Source organism: Mus pahari, chromosome 5 (genome assembly GCF_900095145.1).
Source record: "Mus pahari chromosome 5, PAHARI_EIJ_v1.1, whole genome shotgun sequence".
NCBI classification, from domain to species: Eukaryota; Metazoa; Chordata; class Mammalia; order Rodentia; family Muridae; genus Mus; species Mus pahari.
In genome coordinates, this window is record NC_034594.1 from 102805124 (window position 1) to 102828484 (window position 23361).

The 23361-nt window shown below is 43.4% G+C and overlaps 2 protein-coding genes across 2 annotated transcripts in view; both read right to left on the reverse strand.

Annotated features, from left to right (window-relative positions):
• Lct (lactase) overlaps positions 1-8609 on the reverse strand; it is a 47396-nt gene extending 38787 nt beyond the window's left edge. The window contains exon 1 of the mRNA XM_021199233.1: positions 7958-8609. Within this exon, the coding sequence (XP_021054892.1) occupies positions 7958-8600 (643 nt within the window). The 5' untranslated portion in view covers positions 8601-8609. The remainder of the gene's footprint in view (positions 1-7957) is intronic.
• A 2998-nt stretch (positions 8610-11607) lies between these two features.
• Mcm6 (minichromosome maintenance complex component 6) overlaps positions 11608-23361 on the reverse strand; it is a 28691-nt gene continuing 16937 nt past the window's right edge. The window contains exons 11-17 of the mRNA XM_021197691.1: positions 22287-22442; positions 20158-20286; positions 18930-19091; positions 16379-16514; positions 15410-15565; positions 13844-13983; positions 11608-12071 (exon numbers count right to left, since the gene is read on the reverse strand). Of these exons, the coding sequence (XP_021053350.1) occupies positions 11955-12071; positions 13844-13983; positions 15410-15565; positions 16379-16514; positions 18930-19091; positions 20158-20286; positions 22287-22442 (996 nt within the window). The 3' untranslated portion in view covers positions 11608-11954. The remainder of the gene's footprint in view (positions 12072-13843; positions 13984-15409; positions 15566-16378; positions 16515-18929; positions 19092-20157; positions 20287-22286; positions 22443-23361) is intronic.

Consider the following 23361-nt stretch of genomic DNA (forward strand, 5'->3'; position numbering starts at 1 on the left):
AATAGTGTCAGGCCTTGGGACCTCCCCTTGACCTGGACCCCACTTTGGGCCTGTCACTGGACCTTCTTTTCCTCAGGTTTCTCCCCACTTCCATCCCTGTGATTCTTTCAGACAGAAACAATTATGGGTCAGAGGTGTGACTGTGGGATGGCAGTCCCATCCCTCACTTGATGTCCTGTCTTCCTGCTGGAGGTGGGCTCTCTAAGTTCCCTCTCCCTGCTTCATGAAAGGTCCCTCCCTGGGAATCCTGGGAGTCTCTCACCTCCCAGGTCTCTGGTGCACTCTGGGATGGTCCCTGAAACCTCCTATTACCTGAGGTTGCCTATTTCCATTCTTTCTGTTGGCCCTCAGGGCTTCAGTCCTTTTCCCTCACCCAATACCAAATCAGGTTTCTCTTTTCCCCCCACTGTCCTCCCATCCCATCCACTTTCCCTCCCATGCCCCTTCCTCCCTCCCCACTTGTGATTGCTTTCTTCTCTCTCCCAAGTGGGACTGAGGCATCCTCACTTGGGCACTTCAGCTTGTTGAGCTTTTTGAGTTCTGTGGACTGTGTCTTGTATATTCTGTGTATATCTTATCAGTGAGAAGGAGTCTTACTACTGTGTGACTCTGACTCTCCTGGAGCACAATTTGTAAAGTAGGCTTGCAGAGGTCTTCTTGCCTCTCTGCCTCCTAAGTGCTTGGACTAAACTCTCATGCTACCATGCCTGACTAAAGACTGTTTTGTATGTGTCACCATGCCCGGCGAAACTGCTGTTTCTTTGCCCTCATTGCAGCTGCTGTGACTTGGGGGAAACATAGGAAAATCTAATGTATGTGACTTGTTAGATTTCATCTCAAGGAGCATGGCCATGGTTTTCAAGCTTTGTGTATCCCACAACCCCTGTAGAAATTTAAGAAAATGAAAGCACCAGGTAGGAGTGTGCGTGTGTGTGTGTGTGTGTGTGTGTGTGTGTGTGTGTGTAGGGATATGAGGGGTCTAGGGGATGATGGTGCACACCATTTAATCCCAGCACTCAAAAGGCAGAAGAAGCAGACAGATCTCTGAGTTCGAGACCACCCTGGTCTACTGAGTGAGTTCCAGGACAGCCAGGGCTACACAGAGAAATGCTGTCTCAGAAAAACCAAAGAAGAAAAAAGAAAAGGAAAGCTAATGTTGATGCCCCATAAGAGATGGATGGGCCCAAGAACACATACCCCTTTAAAAAAATATGTGCTTGGTTTTATTTATGTATATATTTCTGTGCCCATATGAGTATATGTAATTCAAATACAGATGTCTACAGAGGCCAGAGGAAAGTGTAGAATCCCCTGGAGCTGGAATTACAGGTGGCCCTGAGCCACTTGATATAAGTGCTGGGAATCAAACCCTGCTACTCTGGAAGAGCAGCAAGCACTCTCAGCCAACCAAGAGTCATCTCTCCACTGTCCCCAGTCCCCAACAGTCTCATGTAACCCAGGCTGGCCTCAAGCTCTCCAAGTAGGCAAGGATGACCTTGAACTTCTGATTCTCCTACCTTCACCTCCCAAGTTGAAATTATAGGTAGGCACTCCGAGGCCTGGTTTATGCAGTCCTGGGGATTGAAGTAGGGCCTTTTGAATGCCAGGCCAGCACTCTACTGATTCAGGTACATCCGGAGCCAGGAACATAAACCTTAACACAAGCTATCTATCTGTGTAATTCTGACCCCCGTGGTCCTTAGATGGCTCTGAGAGACACTAATGCAGAGGGATTGGGTTTCTCGGATGTGCTGCCTTACTGTCTAACTGGCATGTACATACATCCCATACATTATACGTTCCTTGAGAAGAAAGACTGAAGCGCTAGAGCTGGGAATGTGGCTCAGTTGGTGAAGTGACTGCCTCCCAAGCACAAGGACTGGTTGTGCATCACTCGATACAAGCTAGAGTCATTAGGGAGAAAGGAGCCTCAGTTGAGAAAATGCCTCCATAAGATCCAGCTATAGAGCATTTCCTCAACTAGTGATCAATGGAGGAGGGCCCAGCCCATGGTAGACGGTGTCATCCCTGGGTAGGGAAGACTGAACAAGCCATGAAAAGGAAGCAAGTCAGTAAGCAGCACTCCCTTCATGGCCTCTGCATCGGCTCCTGCCTCTAGGAGTTCCTGTCCTGACTTCCTTCAATGATGAACAACAATATGGATGTGTAAGCCAAATAAACCCATTTCTCCATAACTTGCTTTTTGGTTGTGGTGTTTTGTCGTCACAGCAATAGAAACCCTAAGACAGGACTTGAGCTCAAGCACCATAATCTATGTAAAAAAAAAACCACGGGTAGTAGAATACATGTGTAATCCCAACACTGGCAAGGCAGAGCCTGCTGGATCCTGGTTTGCCAGCATAGTCTACTTAGTGAGTTCCTGGCCAGTGAGAGACCATATTTCAAAAAACAAGGTGTGTAGCTGTTGAGATGGCTTAGTATGTAAAAGGGCTTGCTGTGCACTGAAAACCTAAATTCAGTCCCAGAACTCACAGTGGAAGGAGAACAGACTCCTAAATGAATGTCATTCTTTGACTTTCATACACTTACAGCACAAGTGTGTGTGTGTGCACACACACACACACACACACACACAGTACCATTTGTTCCTCCCAGGTATTAAGATTAAAACTGATTGGCTTCACACAGGGAAGTTGCTCAGCTCTGTGGTCTAGAAACCAAACAAAGTTGAGTAAAACTAGTGTTCAAGCTGGGCATGTGGCGCACGCCTTTAATCCCAGCACTTGGGAGACAGAGGCAGGCGAATTTCTGAGTTCGAGGCCAGCCTGGTCTACAGAGTGAGTTCCAGGACAGCCAGGGCTACACAGAGAAACCCTGTCTTGAAAAACCAAAAACCAAAACAAACAAACAAACAGAAAAAACTAGTGTTCGAGTGCATTCGGGCGCTCCTGAGCATAAGAGTTTTGTTTGCTGTGGCACTAAGGACTGACCCCAGGGCCTCACACAAGCTAGACAAGAACCACACCACTGAGCTGCACTCCTGGCCCCAGGGTTCATAAGTCTGGAGTATCAACTGTCTCTGGGAGGCAGTCTTCATTGTGATAAGATAAAGTTGTCCCTGGTTATTGAGTGACTGGCCTAGTGGGGCCACATTCCACACAACCTTTAGATTCCCGTACTTAAATCAAGCTTGCATCAGCACACATGGATGGGACAGTGCCTTCCCAGCCTGTCCTCGTTCAGCCTTTCAACGTGGACAACTTAATCATGTGCTGCCAGCATGAACGCTATCTGTTAGTTGTTGTTTGTGGGGTGTGTGTGTGTGTGTGTGTGTGTGTGTGTGTGTGAGATTCCTAGTGTTGTCTGGGGTGCTTCCCACCAGAGGGATGCGCACTCTTCTTCCACAGCAGCTGCGCTGCTTGACACTCTGCATAGCAATACCCAAGCCTGCACTGTCCTCCAGGTCCTGGTCAGTGTCTCACTCAGAGCCATCCTAAAGGGTCTGAAGCAGCCGGGCATGGTGGCGCACGCCTTTAATCCCAGCACTCGGGAGGCAGAGGCAGGCGGATTTCTGAGTTCGAGGCCAGCCTGGTCCACAAAGTGAGTTCCAGGACAGCCAGGGCTACACAGAGAGACCCTGTCTCGGAAAAAAAAAAAGAAAAAGAAAGAAAAAAAAAAAAGGGTCTGAAGCAGACACCCAGTTGAGGTTTTTAAGATAAGGTCTTACTATGTATCCCTGGCTGGCCTCAAATACACAAACCTGTCACCATATCCAACTCCTGCTTCCTGTTGTTATGAGTTTGTTTATCCTCCCCACCCCCACCTCTTTCTGGCTGGATGTAGTGACACATACCTTTAATCCCAGCACTTGAAAGGCAGGATTTCTGTGAGTTCAAGGCCAGCTTGGGCTACATAGTGAGGTCAAAAGACAGTAAGAGCTACATTGTGAGAGGCAGTCTTGAAAAATAAAAAGTTCTTTTTTTCTTCTTACCCTTTCCCTTGTTTCCTGTAACCCAGGTTGGCCTTGAACTTGCTATGTCACTGAGGATGACCAGTTCTCATTTCTCTTTCTTGCCTCTGTCTCCTGAGGTATGCTGCACTGGGAATGTAGCCCAGGGCTCTGTGCAGGCTAAATAAGTGCTCTCCTGACTTAATTAGTCTCAGTGCTCATTTTACTGAAGTCATTTTAATTAGTTAAGTAATTAGTTTATGAGTCTGGATCTCATGTGCTCCCAAGATGACCTTGAACTTCTGGTCAGCCTGCTCCCACCTCTTCAGTTCTTGGGTTAAGGCCTGTGTCACTATGCCTTATACAATGTCACTTGTGCAACACAGGGGATGAAACCAGGCCTTCCTACATACTTGGCAAGCACTCTCCCAAACTAGCTACATCCCCAATCACATTGCTCATTTAAAAATTTAAGTATCAGCTGGGCGTGGTGGTGCCTTTAATCCCAGCACTCGGGAGGCAGAGGCAGGTGGATTTCTGAGTTCGAGGCCAGCCTGGTCTACAGAGTGAGTTCCAGGACAGCCAGGGCTACACAGAGAAACCCTGTCTCGAAAAAACCAAAAATAAAATAAAATAAAATAAAATAAAATAAAATAAAATAAAAATATAAGTATCTATCTATCTATCTATCTATCTATCATGTATATATGTATGTATGTATTATCATGTGATATGTGTGAGTTCAGGAGTGCACATGCAAGAGCATATGTGTAGGGGCCAGAGGACAACCTGGGGAACCGGTTCTCTCCTTCCCCTGTGAGTTCCAGGCTGTTGGGTGTGCTAGCAAAGCACTCTTACCAGCTGAGCAATTTTGCTCATTTAAAAAGGTTTCTTTTCATTCATGTGTGTATGTGTTTCACTGTTTGCCTTGCCATCTGTGTATCAGTACACTGGGAGGCCAGAAGAGTGTGTTGGATCCCATGGAACTGAAATGACAAGCAGTTGTGAGCTGACAGATGTGTCTTCCTTTGGAAGACTAGCAAGTGCTCTTAACTGTCAAGACTTCTCTCTAGCCCCCACTGTGCCAATTCAAACAGAATTATACCCCTCGGGGTTCAGGGATCTGGGTAGAAGAGGTGGTGGAAAGACCGTAGGAGCCAAAGGGCAAGGATGACTCCCAAGAACCAGTGTCTTGCAGACACAACAGGACTGCTGAACTCACACAGGGGCTTCAAAGGCTCAAGTCTGATGGGGCCAGGCTCCCAACACAGAGGGGGTTAGTAGACAGGAGGTTACACGCCTGACCAAGAACCTATCTGCAACTGGTTCCTGCTTACGAAGGAAAACATTTTCCTCCAATGGTGTCTCACTGAGTATAGTAACCACATTTCAGGATAGGCCCCATGCAAGAGCAGAGCTGGCTTACACAAAATGAACTCAATGATACTTTGTAAGCTTTTTGTCTCATAGTACTATGAATATTTTTTTTGTCTTCTTGGTCTTTTGGGGTTTGTTTTCTGTAGGGTTTTTTGTACGGGTCTATCCCTCGTTTAGAGAGAGGGAGAGAGAAAGGGCATGGAGTTGGGTAAGTATGTAGGTGGGAAGGTGCTGGGTAAGAGGTAAACTGTGATCAGAATATATTGTATCAATTTTTTTCAATAAAAATTGAATTATATTTTGTCTTGCCATTGACTTCTGTCTTACTGTTGAGTTCCTTTATGAGGAAAGATTTCAGGCCAGGCACAGTAGTACACACCTTTAATCCCAGAACTCAGAAAGCAGAGGCAGGAGGATTTCTGCTAGTTGGCCAGCCTGATTCACATAGTGAGTTCTAGGCCCACCAAGGGACACAGTCTTTTTTTAAAAAAGGCGCCTATGTTTTAGTTTTAAACTTTTGTTTGTTAGTTAGCTTTTTTGTTGTTGTTTTTGTTTTGTTTTGTTTTTAAATACAGGGTTTCTCTGTGTAATAGGCCTGGATGTCCTGGAATTCACTCTGTAGACCAGGCTGGCCACGTACTTAGAGAGAAGACCGTCTACCTCTGCCTCCTGAGTGCTGAGATTAAAGGTGTGAACCACCACACTTGGTTAGTTTTTAAATTTCTTTTGTTTTTGTTTTTTTCGAGACAGGTTTTTTTCTGTGTAGCCCTGGTTGTCCTGGAACTCACTCTGAAGACCAGACTGGCCTCAAACTCAGAAATCCGCCTGCCTCTGCCTCCCAAGTGCTGGGCTTAAAGGCATGCGCCACCATTGCCCGGCCTAGTTTTTAAATTTTTAACACAAAAATTTAAAATTCTTTATTGTTGTTGTTTGTTTTTGAAGACAAGGCCTCACTATGTGAAGTTCTGGCTGTTTTGGAACTCACTCTGTAGACCAGGCTGGCCTTGAACTCAGAGATCCACCTGCCTCTGCCTCCAAGTACTGGGATTAAAGTCTTGGGCATGAAGGACAGCTAAAAGTTAGCTGCTGCTTCTTCTTCTTCTTCTTCTTCTTCTTCTTCTTCTTCTTCTTCTTCTTCTTCTTCTTCTTCTTCTTTTTTTATAAAGAATTATTTATTTATTATATACAAGTACACTGTCGTTATCTTCAGCCATCAGAAGAGGGCGTCAGATNTCATTACAGATGGTTGTGAGCCACCATGTGGTTGCTGGGATTTGAACTCAGGACCTCTGGAAGAGCAGTCAGTACTCTTAACCGCTGAGCCATCTCTCCAACCCCCCAAAAGTTAGCTTCTTTATATTCACACTATGTATAACAAAACTTATTTCATTTAGAATTGGCAGAACAGGACAGAACGACAACATTATAGCTATGCAGGACAGAATGACAACATTATAGCTATGCAGGACAGAACGACAACATTATAGCTATGCGTGTAAACAGTACTATGCTTTGAGATCTCAAAGAAAGTACATATTTTAACATACTGCTCTCTCTCTCGCTCTCTCTCTTTCTCCCTCCCTCCCTCTCTCTCTTCCTTCCTCCTTCCTTCCCTCTCTCTGCAGGGCAGGGATGGGGAATCTCACTATTTAGTCATGGCTGGTCTTGAACTTGTAGAGATTTGCACACCAGGCTGACTTTGAATTGGGCAAGAATTTATTCATAGGGATACTCACTGCAACATAATTGTTTTGTTTGTTCATTTGTTTGTTTGGTTTGGTTTTTCGAGACAGGGTTTCTCTGTGTAGCTCTGGCTGTCCTGGAACTCACTTTGTAGACCAGGCTGGCCTCGAACTCAGAAATCTGCCTCTGCCTCCCAAGTGCTGGGATTAAATGTGTGCACCACCACGCCCAGCACAATTAATTTGTTAATGGTGAAGAATGTGGGAAGAATCATGATTTATAATCTTCCCTTCAAAGGACACAAAAAGACAGTTGCATAGACTTGACACTGAGGAAGGGTCTTAGAAGAGTTTTCAAGGGGTTGAGGAGACCCTCAGCAGTTAAGAGCACTGGCAGTTCTTCCAGAGGCCTCAGGTCTGATTCCTAACATCCACATGGCAATTCACAACCCTTTGTAACTCCAGTTCCAGGGGGTCCAAGGGCACAGTAACCCTTTATGGTGTTCTGACATACATGCAGACAAAACACCCATATACAAAAAATAAAATCATACACATACACACACACACACACACACACACACACACACACACACACAGAGATAATTCACATGCACTTAGGATATGACTTAGTGGTTTGAGTGCTTGCCTGACATGTACAAACCCTGGGTTTTAGCCCAGCACTGAATAAAACTGGCTGTGGTGGCATATGCCTGTCATCTCAGAATTCAGGAGGTGAAGGAAGGAAGCTAAGAGGTTCAAAGTTACCTCCTGGCCACACAGTGAGCCAGCCTAGGCTACAAGAGATATTATCTCAAAGGAAGAGAAAAGATGTTTCAGACAAATGCAGGACACATTTGTGTCCCCTTTGGGAACATTCACATTACAAATTCTCAGCAGTGCTTGGATCTGGTGGTGATGGGGTGGGGGGGCGATCTCTGGAAGCGCACAGTTGGGAGGGAACATCACCATGTCAGTGTGTACTCACCCTGAGAAGAGTACTTTCTGTGGTAAACGTCAAAGGCTTTCCTGTGGGCATTGCTGAGGGTTTGGAGACCAGCTTTCAAATCCTGGTGGGGAAGATCCATGATCACTTTCTCCAAGTCACTGAAGGTGAACCAGATCTCAACAAGGTCCCCAAAGGACTGAAAAGCCAATGTGGCATAGTCAGCAAAGAGGTCAGCAAAGCCCCCATCTCTCTGGATGGTGTTGGTGGGTGGCATCTGGTGGCACAGGACCACCATGGGCAGAAGCTGGGCATCCTTCAGAGACTGGAGGAGTTGTCGGTAGCACTGCACTGCTTCCTGGTCTGGATTCTTGGAGCTTCCTGTTGGGAGAAGCTGTGCCCATGACAGAAGTACTTTGTAATGGGTAACCTGGCTGGCCCGAAGACTGCTGAAGTACTGAGGCAAGAAGGAGGGTAGTGGCTGCTGACAGACATAGATGCCTGTGTCACCAGCTACCAAATCAGAGCCCTGCTTTCCCAGAGGATGGTTCAGAGTACGCACTAAGTCATTTGTTAGAGGACCAGCGGCCGAAATAAAATTTCTGTCAGATTCCCAGTCATTCCCCTGGCATGAAAGACCCAGGAGGATGGTACTGAGGAAGAGTGCTGTCCAAGGCAGCTCCATGGTCAAGGAACTGCTAGAAGCATGTGGAAGGAATCCTGACTTTATGAGCACAGCCAAGACTGTAAAATACAGTGATTATTCATACAATATTTAACTGGGTTATCTAGGATAGATAAATCAGAACTTGGATCAACTGATAATCTCCAAAGGGAAAAGTGTTTGATATTTGTATATACATGTTTGTGTACTTGTGTGCACACACAGGCCAGAGGTAGATCTTGGTTATCTTCCCCAATTGCTAGTTCCAGGGAACTGTTTGTCTCAGCCTCTTCAGTGCAGAATTACAGATGCTCGTCATCACAACCGAGGAAAGAAAACAAAAACATAGGAATTTGCGTGGCAGGGCTCGTCTTTAACTCCGGCACTCGGGTTGAGGTAAGGGGTCTCTGAAGTTTGAGGCCAGCCTAGCTTACACAGTGAGTTTCAGGCCAGCCAGAGACAGTGAGACCCTGTCTAGAAAAGGCAAAAATTGGACAGGGGTGGAAGTGGAAAGCTGGCTCAGTGATTTAAGAGTACTTGTTGCTTTTGCAAAGGATGCAGGTTTGGTTTCTAGTATCCAAATGGTGACTCACAAAGGGATCTGAGGCCTTCCTCTGACCACGGGAACCAGGCATGCATGGCACATATACATATGTGCAGGCAAAACACTCACACACAAAAATCAATCTTGTAAAGGGGGGAAGCAACCCTTCTCTGTATACATGTGCACATGATATGAGAGTGCATGTGTGTGTGAATGTATTTGTGTAGAGTAGGGACAGCTTTGGGAAGGCATTATTCATCTTTCATTTTTACTTAAAAATGAAAAAAAAAAAAAAAAAAAGCCAGGCGCGGTGGTGCACACCTTTAATCCCAGCACTTGGGAGGCAGAGGCAGGTGGATTTCTGAGTTCGAGGCCAGCCTGGTCTACAGAGTGAGTTCCAGGNGCACACCTTTAATCCCAGCACTTGGGAGGCAGAGGCAGGTGGATTTCTGAGTTCGAGGCCAGCCTGGTCTACAGAGTGAGTTCCAGGACAATACAGAGAAACCCTGCATTTTTCAATTTTTATTGTGTACATGCACAACAGTATGTGTGGAAGTCAGAGATAACTGTGAGTGGCTTCTTGCCTTTCACCATGGGTTCTGGGGATTGAACTACAGTTGAATGGCGAGCTATTTATTTATTTATTTATTTATTAAATGTAAATACACTGTAGCTGTCTTCAGACACTCCAGAAGAGGGCATCAGATCTTGTTATGGATGGTTATGAGCCACCATGTGGTTGCTGGATTTGAACTCCGGACCTTTGGAAGAGCAGTCGGGTGCTCTTACCTACTGAGCCATCTCACCATCCTGAATGGCAAGCATCTTTATCTGCTGAGCCATATCAGCATATAGTTATTTAAAACAAAAATGTGTGTGGATGAATGTTTTGCTTATATGCACATGCGTACTACATGCATGTCTGGTGCCTGTAGTTACAGATGGTTGTTAGCCACCATATGGGTGCCATACATTTAAAAAAAAAAAAAAAAAGAAAGAAAGAAAAAGAACATCAGGGACTCTCACTGGCCTAAAACTTGCCAGTTTCAGGCTCCACTTCCCCAGCAACAAATTATAAGCAGGAACCGCCATCTCCAGATTATTTGCCCGGGCCCTGTATTGGCTAGTGTTGTCAATTTGTTGTGAGCTAGTTATCAGATAAGAAGACTCAGTTGAGAAAATCTCTCCATTAGATGGGGCTGTAGGCAAGCCTAAGAGGTACTTTCTTAATTAGGGATTCATGAGGGAGGGCCCAGCCCATGGTGAGTGTTGCCCAGGGTCCCTAGAGGCCAAGCAAGTCACAGGGATAGAGCTAGCAATAAGCACCCACCCATGGCCTCTGCCTCCAGGATCCTGCTGTTTTAGCATTCCTGTCCTGACTTTCTTATTATGAACAGTGCTTTAGTATAAACCAGATAAACTCTTTCCAGCCCTACTTGCTCTTTGGTAATATTTCATCACAGCAGCAGTAACCACAAGACAGGCCCATAATCACTTTATGATTGGGCTTTCTCCTTAGCCCTTTTTGAGAGTCTCCTCTGTAGCTCTGGATGGTCTGGAACTCAGTATATAGAGCAAGCTTGCCTTGAACCCAGAGATCCATCCACATGCCCCTGTCTCTCCAAGTGCTGGTACCACGATACCAACTATTCCTTCTGAGATAGGTGTCCTTGCCCAGGTCAACTGAAATTCTTGTCTCATTTGTCTACCTTCCCCATCTAGTCGCTGGGACTACAGTCACGCTAACACACCTGGCTCACATAATAGAAATGCTTGCTCTAATTGGCCATCGGGCCCCAGAATGTCACCTGTTGTTCAAGGTTGTGACAAGAAGACATTATCAGAAACAACTAGTTACAAGGAAAGGCTCATGTACTGTTGGAATGATAAACTTTCAGTATTTTTCTTTAGAAAAAAAAAAAATGTTGGCAACAGGGATAGCTTTCGATACAAAAATGAAGGGTTGACAAGGTGGCTGTTGGCAAGCCTGATGGCAGGATCCAACCAAGAAACCCACACAGCAACTTGTCCTGGGCCTGTACAGATGCTATAGCATCCATGCCCCCGCCAAACAAAAGCTTAACTCTTGTAAAAATAATTGAGAACAATCCCAAAGAACTATCTTTAGGAAAGAAATAAAATAAGTCAGTACTGAGCAGATGGTAAAACAGTCTTAATTCTAGATGCCAGGTGTGGGAACACCACACCCGCAAGCCGAGCACTCGGGAATTGAGACAGTAGGATCAAAAATTAGTTCCCCCCCAAACCCAGCCGCTCCACACACCCACAAACCACCATCAAAAACCCCAGACACCCTGACCCCCAAGCCCAAACAAACCCCACCAAAACCACTGGGATTTTACTTCAGAAAGTCACCAAGAACTCTCGCTTGACATGGTCTTTCAACTATCGAATAAGCCAGAAAAAAAGTCACTCATGGAAACAGAGGCAATAATCAAGAGTAGAAATGAATCCAACAGACAATCACAGAACAAGTTGTTTTATTTTCATGAGTAAAACCAGTGGCTGGGAACAGAAGAAAGCAATTTCAATAGACACATGTATGACAAATGCAGCAGGCTTTTCCTATACATGAAGAAAATGTATTACAGAAAGAACATGATTTGGTTCCAACTTCAATAGGACAAGAAGCCCTATTGACAGAGTGCCCAAGCCTGTCCCAGTATGAAATTCACAGGACCATGAACTCAGCCATCACTTCTCAAATCCACTTCAAGCGTTGCTCCAGAAACTGTCTCTCAGTGCCTTCCAGGGTCCGGGCTAAGGGTAGGACACCACAGGTCCCTGGTCATAAAGTTACCTTCAATACCTCAATCTTCAAGCAAGTAGTTAGGGTTGACTACCAGGTAGGGATCTTCCTCATAGCTCTCGCTTCCTTCACTGGAGCCTTTCAGTCCAGCCTGGGTGAGCTCAATCAGAACGTGATCCTGTGGGGCACAGTTTGTCCTCAGTCCAGAACCACAAACACCTCCAAATGTCTGATACTTACATTTTCTTGTTTCCTCTTGAAAAGGCCCTGGACCAGAACCATACCTTAAAACCATTATCAGTGTTCTGCTTAACCCCCTTCTTACTAGGATGCTAATCTTTAGGTATAACTGCCTTGAAAAACTAAGAAACCCAGCAGGTATTGCGATTTTTAAAAAAATTTTTTTCTTAAAGACTTATTTTATTTCATGTACATGAACACACTGCCTGAAGAAGACACACCAAAAGAGGGCATAGGATCTCATTACAGATGGTTGTGAGCCACCATGTGGTTGCTGAACTCAGGACCTCTGGAAGATCAGCCCCAGGTACTGTGATTTTAATAAGGCATCCTACACATTTTATAAAATGCTTGTTAACATAACTTTAAAACAGCTGTGCTGAGGCCGGGCATGGTGGCTCACGCCTCTAATCCCAGCACTCGGGAGGCAGAGGCAGGTGGATTTCTGAGTTCGAGGCCAGTCTGGTCTACAAAGTGAGTTCCAGGACAGCCAGGGCTATTCAGAGAAACCCTGTCTCGAAAAACCAAATCAAAACCAAAAAAACCAAACCAAACCAAATCAAAACCAAAAAAAAAAAAAAAAAAAAAAAAAAAAAAAAAAAAAAAAAAAAAAAAAAAACCAAACAAACAAACAAAAAAAACCCAAACAGCTGTGCGATTGGGCAAAAATTCTCTAGTATCTAAATCTGTTCATTTCATTTTTAATCACTGCCTATTGGACCTTCTTACGAGTCTCTCCTCCCACCTTTTGAGGCAGTCTATGCTGCTAGACCAGCCTGAAACTTGCAGCTCTCCTGCCCTCACTTGAGTGTGTCACCATGTCAGCCTGGTCCTACTTTTACTTCTTTTTACTTATTCTGAAGAGTTCCAGGTAGGTTTTAGCCAGCTGACGTGGGTGCTGTGAATCTACCTTCAACACTCTGGGAGAATAGTGCATGCTCATAACCACTGAATTCTCCCCAGCTCTCATTTATTTATTTATTATGAAGGATCATACCCAGGTCTCTCACATGCTAGGTAGACCCTATTTCCAACTGAACTGGGAATAGGTCAAAGCCCACAACGGTGGTATATATGCTAGAATACCAGCACACAGGCGACAGAGGCACAAAGACCTTGAATTCTAGGCCAGTGTGGTTTCACAGCGAGACACAATCTCTAAATAAACAAACACAAAATATCTAAACATAATTTATCTGGGAATTTTTTCTCTGAACAAGAAAAAATAAATGTAGAACACACCATCTGTCCTCGTCTCTTCTAGCCCCTAAGCAATTTTTATCGAGCAAAATAGAAAAGAATCTTCAAATAAGACTGATTATTGGACTGGGGGTGGGAGTGGGGTCGAGGATCAGGTGATGCTAGTGGGCCGGTTGAGAATTACATAGCCAGGAATGAATGAAGCCAACAGGGTGAAAACAGAAAAGTTAGAAAGCACCCAAACAGGAGCCTAGAATTCAGCAGAGGCATGTCTGACCAGCACATACAAACCAGGGCTCAATACTAGTAAATAAAGACACCACAAAAAGCCCACCCAAAAGTAAGACCCAAACGCTGCCTGCTCAGCTTTTACCTAAATCCTGCTTATTTTAGGAAAAGTCCTTCCCTCAACCACAATTATTATCACACTCCAATGATTCATCAGAAAGCCTGCATATATAGGCATTCCCTCACAGTGAGTGCCCTGGAGCCCAGGCAGTGAACACTTACATAGTGTGTGAGACGATGAACAACCTTCTCGATGATCGTCTTTTTATTTATGAGCTCCTCTTCAGAGTCTATCTCTGACTCGATTTCCTTCAGGTACCAGTTGACAAGCTCGCTTCTCTTTAGTGCAGACTCGTCCTCCTCTGCAACCAAACACATTATTGAAAAGACTGACCTCTAGCAAACTGCCACACAATTCATGGCACACACAGGAAAAATTTTAAGCTTGATTTTAGAAACTGCAAAATAAGGTGCAAAAGTAAAGATCAGTGGTTTTAGAACATGTGTTTAGGATGAACTACAATCTGGATCTGATCCTCACCACTACATACACACATACAAAATCACATAAATTTGTTAGCTCCTCTTCAGTTTTTTTTTTTTTTTTTTTTTTTGGGGGGGGGAAGGGGGGGGAAGACCAGATCCTCTTACTTTGTAGCCTTGGCTGGTTTGGAGCTCACTATGCAGACCAGGCTGGTTTTGAACTCNAATTTTAAGCTTGATTTTAGAAACTGCAAAATAAGGTGCAAAAGTAAAGATCAGTGGTTTTAGAACATGTGTTTAGGATGAACTACAATCTGGATATAATCCTCTCCACAACATACATACTTACAAAGTCACCTAAATTTGTTGGCTCCTCTTCAGTTTTTTTTTTTTTTTTTTGGGGGGGGGGAAGGGGGGGGAAGACCAGATCCTCTTACTTTGTAGCCTTGGCTGGTTTGGAGCTCACTATGCAGACCAGGCTGGTTTTGAACTCAGAGACAAACCTGCCTCTGTCAAAGTGCCAAGACTAAGTGTATGCACTGTATTCAGCCAGAATCTACTTCTGATTCTACTCCAGTTTCTTTCAAGCACTAGGTGATCATGGCTGTGAAAGTCTGCAGCACGGATTGGAATTGTGTAATTCCAATTAAGCCTAGAAGTCATCACAGAGTCGTCCTTGGAGCTTTTCTGTTCTTAGAATACATGCTGGGCAGCTCACAGCTACACAGCTGTTAACTCCAGCTCTGGGTGAGCCAAGTCTCCCTTTTGGTCTCCATGGGCACCCATACACAAATGACTACACCCACAAAAAGAATGAACTTCAAATCTAACAGATGATGGCTTATCTTCCTACCCATGGCTGTGAAACCGATGAAACCATGGCAAATCAGTTAAGGTAAAAAGCAGGCAAGTGTCCCACCGACCAGGTACAAAGGAGGATTGTATTATATTTGTGGTATTTTATAGATAAAATACAAATACCCTGCAAGACATCTGTTGGGAAGAAAGCAACTATAGTCATTTCCACCTGCAAAAATGTTGTTAATATCATCAGATCTAAAGGTTCTGCTTCAAAATCATAAGCTAAATACAGGAACATCGGTATTTATGTACTGTATTGTAGAATGATCTGTACGCTTCTAACAGTGAGCTTGTAGGGAAGCTATGCTGATACTACCCAAGGCTCCCTCCTAAAGTGAGCCAACAAAACCATCATCTCTTCTGATTTCTGAAGCTTAACATCAGAAGTGGCAGAGAGCGCATGTAAGACTGACAGCAGATAAGCAGCATGGGATACATACTCACCTTCTTCCATTTTCCTGAGGTGGAGCACAATGAGGTTAGAGATTCGGCAGTATTCAGCAAAGCCCAGCCTCAGGGAGGGCTTGGAAACAGTCTCCTGACTGGCGTCTTCACTGGAGCCGTTGAACCCATTCACAGGGGCAGGGCTGTCGGCATGGCCTAAGGAAGGAGTAACCACCTAAGTCCTTCCTTGTGCCTTCAACATGCCCATCTAGTGCCCATGCACATTCTCTATGCTTAACACAAACTTCAGAAAACAACCATTTTATAGATAAATCTGAAACAAATTAAAGTCCTACTAGTGAAGACAATTAGCTTGAGAAGAGTGTCAGAGATGGGGACAGAGATCTTATTGATACCATTTGCAGCATGGCACGGTGGCACACACCTATAATTTGTGCACTTAAAAGGCTGAACCAGAAGCTAGAGATTTAAGACAACTTAGGCTACCTAGTGAGACCTTTCCCCTGCATCTGACAAAGTCAATTTGTAGTGTTATAAGGAAAAAAATAATATTCTTCACCTGTTCAATGTGCTCGAGTTTAAGAATCTTTTAAATTGCTATGTATATGGACACATGTGAACACGCCACAGTGCGTATACAGAAATCAGAGGATTCAGTCAGTCCTCTTCCCTTTACATGGTAAGATCACCAGGTTTTCAGATAAGGGTATTTACCCACTGAACCTTCTACTTGCCCAAGAAAATATTTTAAATTCAGGAGCTAAACAGAATATTGTATGTAAGAGTATAGGACAAAGGACCTGTTCATTTTGATGTGCTTTCTTTTGGTCTTCCAAGCATATATACTTTGTACAACCACTTAACTGTCCTTCAGCTTATAGTTAATTTAAAATCCCTTTTGAATACATCCATTCACAACCACTGCCAAGTGTGCCGGTACTATGACACCCTGCAAGACTGGAGCCTGTCTACAGACAGGCGATGAGATGAGACGAGCAAGCTCCTCACCATTGATGCCTCCTTGTTCCTCATCCGTCTCCATCTGGATCTCTTCCTCTTGATCTAGATTGACATCAGGTGTCTCTACTCGGATGATTGACTTATTCAGTAACCGAAAAGCTTCCTTCACATGTTTAGGCTGGACCTAAGGCAGTAATCAGACAACTTAGTTATGTTAAGATATTTTATACCAACCAGCTAAGAACACTGTGCACTCCCCTATATGGCACTATTAACTCACTTAGATGGCTGAATTGACTGACAGTATCATATACTATCAAGATCAAAGACTAACTTTCACCTTCCACAGGTGTATATGAACTGATACAGATGTATGTATGTATGTATGTATGTATGTATGTATGTATGTATGTATGTATTCTATGTATCTGTGTGTGGGTATATGCTCACAAGTGCAGATGCCTGTGGAGGAGTGAAGAGTGCTGGATTCAGCAGGGCAGTGGAGGCACATGCCTTTAATCCCAGCACTTGGAAGGCAGAAGCAGGTGGATTTCTAAGTTCAAGGCCAGCCTGGTCTACAGAGTGAGTGAGAGAAACCCTGTCTCGAAAAACCAAAAATAAAACAACAACAACAACAACAATAATAATAATAACAACAAACTAAATAAAGAGTGTTGGATTCCCTGGAGCTGGAATTACAAGCAGTTGTAAGCAGCCCAATGTGGGTGTTGGGAACCTGTACTGGCTGGTTTTATGTGTCAACTTGATACAAGCTGGAGTCATTACAGAGAAAGGAGCTTCATTTGAGGAAATGCCTCTATGAGATCCAGCTGTAAGGCATTTTCTCAATTAGTGATCAAGGAGGGAGGGCCCATTGTGGGTGGTGCCATCTCTGGGCTGGTAGTCCTGGGTTCTATAAGAAAGCAAGCTGAGCAAGTCAGGGGAAGCAAGCCAGTAAAGAACATTCCTCCATAGCCACTGCATCAGCTCCTGCTTCCTGAACTGCTTGAGTTCCAGTCCTGAATTCCTTTGGTGATGAACAGCAATGTGGAAGTGTAAGCTGAATAAGCCCTTTCCTCCCCAGTTTGATGTTTTGTGCAGGAATAAAAACCTTGACTAAGACAGAACCAAACTCTGGTTTGCAGAGAATATGATGTGTAGTGTATGGACATATCACCTGCCAATTAATAAGCCTATGGATTAGGCAGGAAATGGGAAGTGGGACTAGAAGGATCTGCCCAGGAAGATCTAAGGAGACAGACGCATGATACCTGAGGACAGGTAACTAGCCACGTGGCAGAATGTAGATTAAAATAAACAGGTTATCTTTAGCTATGATCTAGTCGGAGTACAGCCTAGTTGTATGGCCAAGGTATCTGTAAATATATTTTGAGTCTAAGTCCTATTTCTGGAGCATGGAGCTGGGAGGCAGAACTGGACCTAACAAGAGCTGTATACACTTTCCTCCCTTTATTTTGTTTTTATTTAATGTGCATTTGTCTGTAATTATGTCTGTGCACCATATGCACTAAGAGCCTGCAGAAACCAGAAGGTATTGAATCCCTTAGGACTGGTATCATGGACAGTTGGAAGCCATCACATGGTTGCTGGGAATATAATTTGGGCCCTCTATATTCTTAACCATAAATCACACAATCTCCCCAGTTCCATTTTCTTTATTTTTTTTCCTTTTTTTTTTGAGACAGAGTTTCTCTGTGTAGCCCTGGCTATCCTGGAACTACCTCTGTATATCAGGCTGGTCTTGAACTCACAGTGATGCACCTACCTCTGCTTCCAGAGTGCTGGAATTAAAGGTGTGCACCACCACCACGTGGCTTCTTCCTTTCTCCCTTCCCTTACAGTACTGAGAACTAAATCCAGGGCCCCCACACAATTAATCAACATTCCCAAATCTTGTTTATTGATTTATTTAAACCTAAGTGCATTTATAATTCCATCCATGGTAGTCTGTGGCAGAGGGCTGGGGATTTAAGCCACGTTACCAAAAGAGCACCTGCTTCAGAAACACAACAAATGAACGTAGCGTAGCCCTTTCACAGACAAAATTTGGATTCTAATTGAAAAGAACACAAAGCCTCTTGGTTTGAAGCAGACGTGTGGCTTCCATTATCACCCTTCCCATAACTGGACATTTGCTTTGAGTCTCGGGCACCAAGAGCAATTAAGCAATCCATGGAGCTAATGTCAGAGTCATGAGTGTGCTTAGTATGCACAAAGCCCTGAATTTAATTTTGCCCTGGCATATGCAAGACCAAACTAATACCCAAACCCGCCACACACTGCTTATACAACCCTAAGGAGAAGGAGTCCTTCTGAGGCCAAGGCCACTGCAGAGATTAAATAGTTTCTCTTGCATAAGTACTCACCTGTATCTACACTCCATAAGTTGCTGATTATAATAAACACTTTTTCCATTACTATTAGTCTAGACAGCATACCTCATAAATGTATGATAGCAACCTTCTTACTGGGAGAATAGTTATCAACTGGTTGTGAGATATTCCATAACAAAGATAAAAACCCCGCCTAAAAGTCAATTTGTGCATTCCTGTTCCTGTGTTATCAGAGGGGCTGGTACCTCATCACAGCAGTGCATGCGGGCCATTGATTCTGAGAGTCGGATCATGCTCTCAAGCTGTCGCACGGTGATTCTCCACGAGGACTTGGTGACCCCGGAGCCATCCCTCTGGCGGAGACGTTTGTACTGCTCCACAATGAAGTCTTCTGACTCTTTGGAAATCTGTTTCAAAACCAGTCAAGACAAGGGGAGATATATATATATATATATATATATATATACACACACACACACACACACACACACACACACACACACACACACACACACTCTTACTTTTTTGATTGACTACAATAAACTTCAGTTAAAGAGGGTCCTGGATGGGATCACTCCAGGAAACAGAGGACAGAGGTTGAAACTTTATCACAAAGACAGTGAATTACTTCAGAAACTGACACCCAGAAGCCTATAAATTCACAACCTAATTTTATGAATATGAAGACAATGGACCAGTATAAGCAATTGACCATTTCTAAATGATGTTTAACACATGAAGCAATAGAATAAAATGAAATGTACCTCAAGATGTCAAAGCTCATTAACACTCAGTCTGTCCTGAGGCTTAGCTAATGAACTTATACTGGCTTGAGGGAAAAAGACAGCATATACCAACTTAAAAGGCCCTCAGTTTTAGTACACAGTAGTAGTGGCAAATTCACACTCTTTATACAAAAGTTACTCACAGTCCTTATTTATTTACTTTTACTGTTAGGGTTTCACTATATAGACTACCATGCATGGCTAAAATATTTTTTATCAGTATTTAACAAATTAACCATTTTTTTGAAGAAACCAGTACTCAAAACAACACAAAAACTTAAAATTTAAGAAGATTGTAGTGGACTTAGAGGGTTTTAAAAGGAGTGTAAAGTTAGAAAGGAAAAGTGGTGTGGATATGGAAGGAAGAAAAAGTCTAGAAGTGAGAGGTGGATTTTTCAAGAATAAAATTCTCAAACAATAAGCTAAAGATTTGGGGATATTTTTAAAAATGAATACAGCTAGGCATATTGGCACAATCCTATAAATAGAGAAGTGGGCATCTAAAGCAGGATTGAGTTTGAGGCTAGCCTAGACTATACAATGGATACCTTGACTGCCTCAAAAGACCAAAACCAAAACTAAAGCTAAAACTCAGTTTCCAGTTAATTTCCACAGAACCCATTTATTTAAATCCAATTTTAACACCCCCACACACCATGACTTATCCAGGTATTGCAGGGCAGATTACCTTGGGCTTAAACTGTCGGGCAAAGAGAAGATACCTTCTTATATCATCAAGGGAATAAACTCGATCGATCGATTCTTCAATTCTTGAATGCAAGTCGACTATGCGCCTGGCAATAGCATAATCTGTCACCTAATCCAAAACAAGAGAACTTCTCTCAGTCATAGTAGTATTGACTCCAAAGGGATGATGTATAGCTACAAATGATGGGCATATAGTAAAGGCAAGGCCTGCAATCAATTCCAGCACTTGGGAGGTAGAGGCAGGAACCTCAGTGGAGTCAAGCCTTAACTATATAAGTTCAAGGCCAGTATATGCTCCAGGAGACCCTATCTTTAAACAAGACAAAATTAACTTCTATGTTTCTGAGAAGTCATTAATAGATATCAACTTTCTGAGCCGAGCTTTTTTTTTTTTTTTTTAGGTTTATTTATTCTATTGCATGAGTGTTTTGCTTACATGCATGTCTGTGTACCATGTACATGTCTCATGGCCATGGAGGTGAGAAGAGGGCCTTGGATCTCATAGCAATGTAGTTATAGATGCTTGTGAGCCACCATGTGGGTGCTGGAATTGAACCTGGGTTCTCTGCTCTTAACTGCTGAGCCATCTCTCTAGCCCCATGATCAAAGGTTGTACAGATGTTTTTAAATTAAAAAATAAATACATTTTATGGTGGGTATGATGGCATATGTCTTTAATCCCAGCACTGAGGGAGGCAGAAATTCTGTGAGTTTGAGGACAGTCTGGCCTACATAGCAAGCTTCAGACCAGCCAGAATTATGTTGAGACCCTATTTCAAAAAAGCAACAAGAAAATATATTTGCCTATGTGCATGTTTTGCACCATGTACATGCCTGGTGGCCATAGGCCAAGAGTGCTTCAGACCCCCTGGATGTTGCAAGATACCACATAGGGGTGTGCTTAGAATCAAATCTGGTTCTCTGTTCTCTGTAAAAGCAGCAAGTGCTCCCAACCACTAAAATATCTCTTCAGTACCCTGAAATATCTGGACAGAACTGACCACCTTTAGTAAGATAGCCCATTTGCTGTAACAGAAGAAAGGGGGTGGGGGATGGGCAATGGATGGGACATGAACATGCTACTGCCATTGGCAGCGGCCAAAACAGGGGCAAGTAACCAGAGTAATGGTGGTGTATGCTTTTAATCCCAGCACTTGGGAGGCAGATCTTTGTCATTTTGAGACCAGCATTGTCAGAATAGTGAATCCCGGGATAGCCAAGGCCACATAGAGAACCTGTCTCAAAAAAACAAAACAAAACAAAAACCAAAACAGAAGAAATTTTTTTACAAAAATTTTCAAAATAGCCTTAGCAGAGCATTTATAGGAGCCTCTCATATGAAACTGTTTTTCCGGGCTGGTGAGATGGCTCAGTGGGTAAGAGCACCCGACTGCTCTTCCGAAGGTCCTGAGTTCAAATCCCAGCAACCACATGGTGGCTCACAACCATCTGTAACAAGATCTGATGCCCTCTTCTGGAGTGTCTGAAGACAGCTACAGTGTACTTACATATAATAAATAAATAAATCTTTAAAAAAAAAAAAAGAAACTGTTTTTCCATGTATGTCTAGAAGCAATCTTCATGAAGTAGATGATAGCTTTATTTTATGTAGAAGAAAACTGAGTCCCAGAAGTTTTATTATCTGACCAAGGTCTAAGTAGTAGGGACAGGAATGAAGAGCCTAGCTTCAGTGTCCTCTTAGTCACTATTATCTATGAGTTAACTACGTTTGTGTACTTGTGAAAGGAAAGGGGAGAAACCTAAGCCCAAGGCCTCCAAGCATTCACAAAAGCAAGGCAGTTTTATTCAGATAATGGCTCAAGTCAGGTTAGAAGCAAGGGTTTTGCATTAATTATTGAAATAGCTTCCTGCTTACGGATTAGGAGTATATCCCATAAACATGGGCATGGTGGGTTCAAGGCCACCATGAGTCACACGAGACCTTGTGGGGTAGTGAGCTGCTTGTGTGTTCACACACATCTGAGATGGTAAAGTTGAATACTTAAATCTAAGAACTACTAACTCAGGTCAGGAGCATTACACCCAAGAGGGACAAAAGGTCATGAAACGAACACAAATGGAAACACCAACAGCATCATCAGTGGTTACCTCATTGCACTCATCCACCAGAATGAAGAAGAGATCAAAGCGGGACATGATGGGCGCTGACAGGTTGATGTTCTGTTTCAAAGATTTTGATCTGTCATAGTGTCCACTGACAGGGTTTGCTGCAGCTAAAATGGATGTCCTGGCATTCAGAGTTGCCTGACCATAAGAGAAAACCATGACACTAAAACACAAACTCAAATTGGCCAATATAGATACAAGAAAATGTTCTATCTCATGCAATAACTAAACAGAAGCAAAAGCTTTTCAGTTACTGATCCAAACTCAAGCATGATATTAGCACAGCAGGCTTTTCAACATGGTGATGAATGGCACAAGTCCCTTAGCGAGCACACTCTGTTAGGAATTTACTTTGTAACTAGACACAGGGGGTCCTCAGCTGACATGACAGTTAACATTGCTTGTGACACACCAGACTGAAAACCACCCAATGTATGGTTCATGCAGCTGAATGCCATGAGGCTAATAAATCATAGTGGATCTAGTAGGTGCTACTACAGGAAGACTGCTAATAAAATGAAGAAGCTAAAGGAGGAACTGTATGTACCTGCTTAGTTGTGCATATATACTCAGCACATATCTAGCATCCATTGTACTATGAGTTGTACAAGATTTCTCTTAAATATATACATCAGTGTATTACTTTAAAAAAAAAATCTATTTTGGGCTGGAGAGATGGTTCAGCGGTTAAGAGCACCGACTGCTCTTCTGAAGGTCCTGAGTTCAAATCCCAGCAACCACATGGTGGCTCACAACCAGCCGTAATGAGATCTGACACCCTCTTCTGGTGCATCTGAAGACAGCTACAGTGTACTTAGATACAATAATAAATAAATAAATAAATAAAAAATCTATTTTTCATTTTTTAAAAGATTTATTTAATTTTAAAATAATGTGTATGCATGTATGCCTCCCTATGTAAGTACACATGTCTGCAGTGCCTATAGGAGCCAGAAGAGGAAGTTGAAATCTCTGGAGTTATAAGCTGCCCATTCTAAGTTCTAGCAACTGAACTTGGTCTTATGCAAGAACAGTATGTGCTCTTAACTGCTATGCC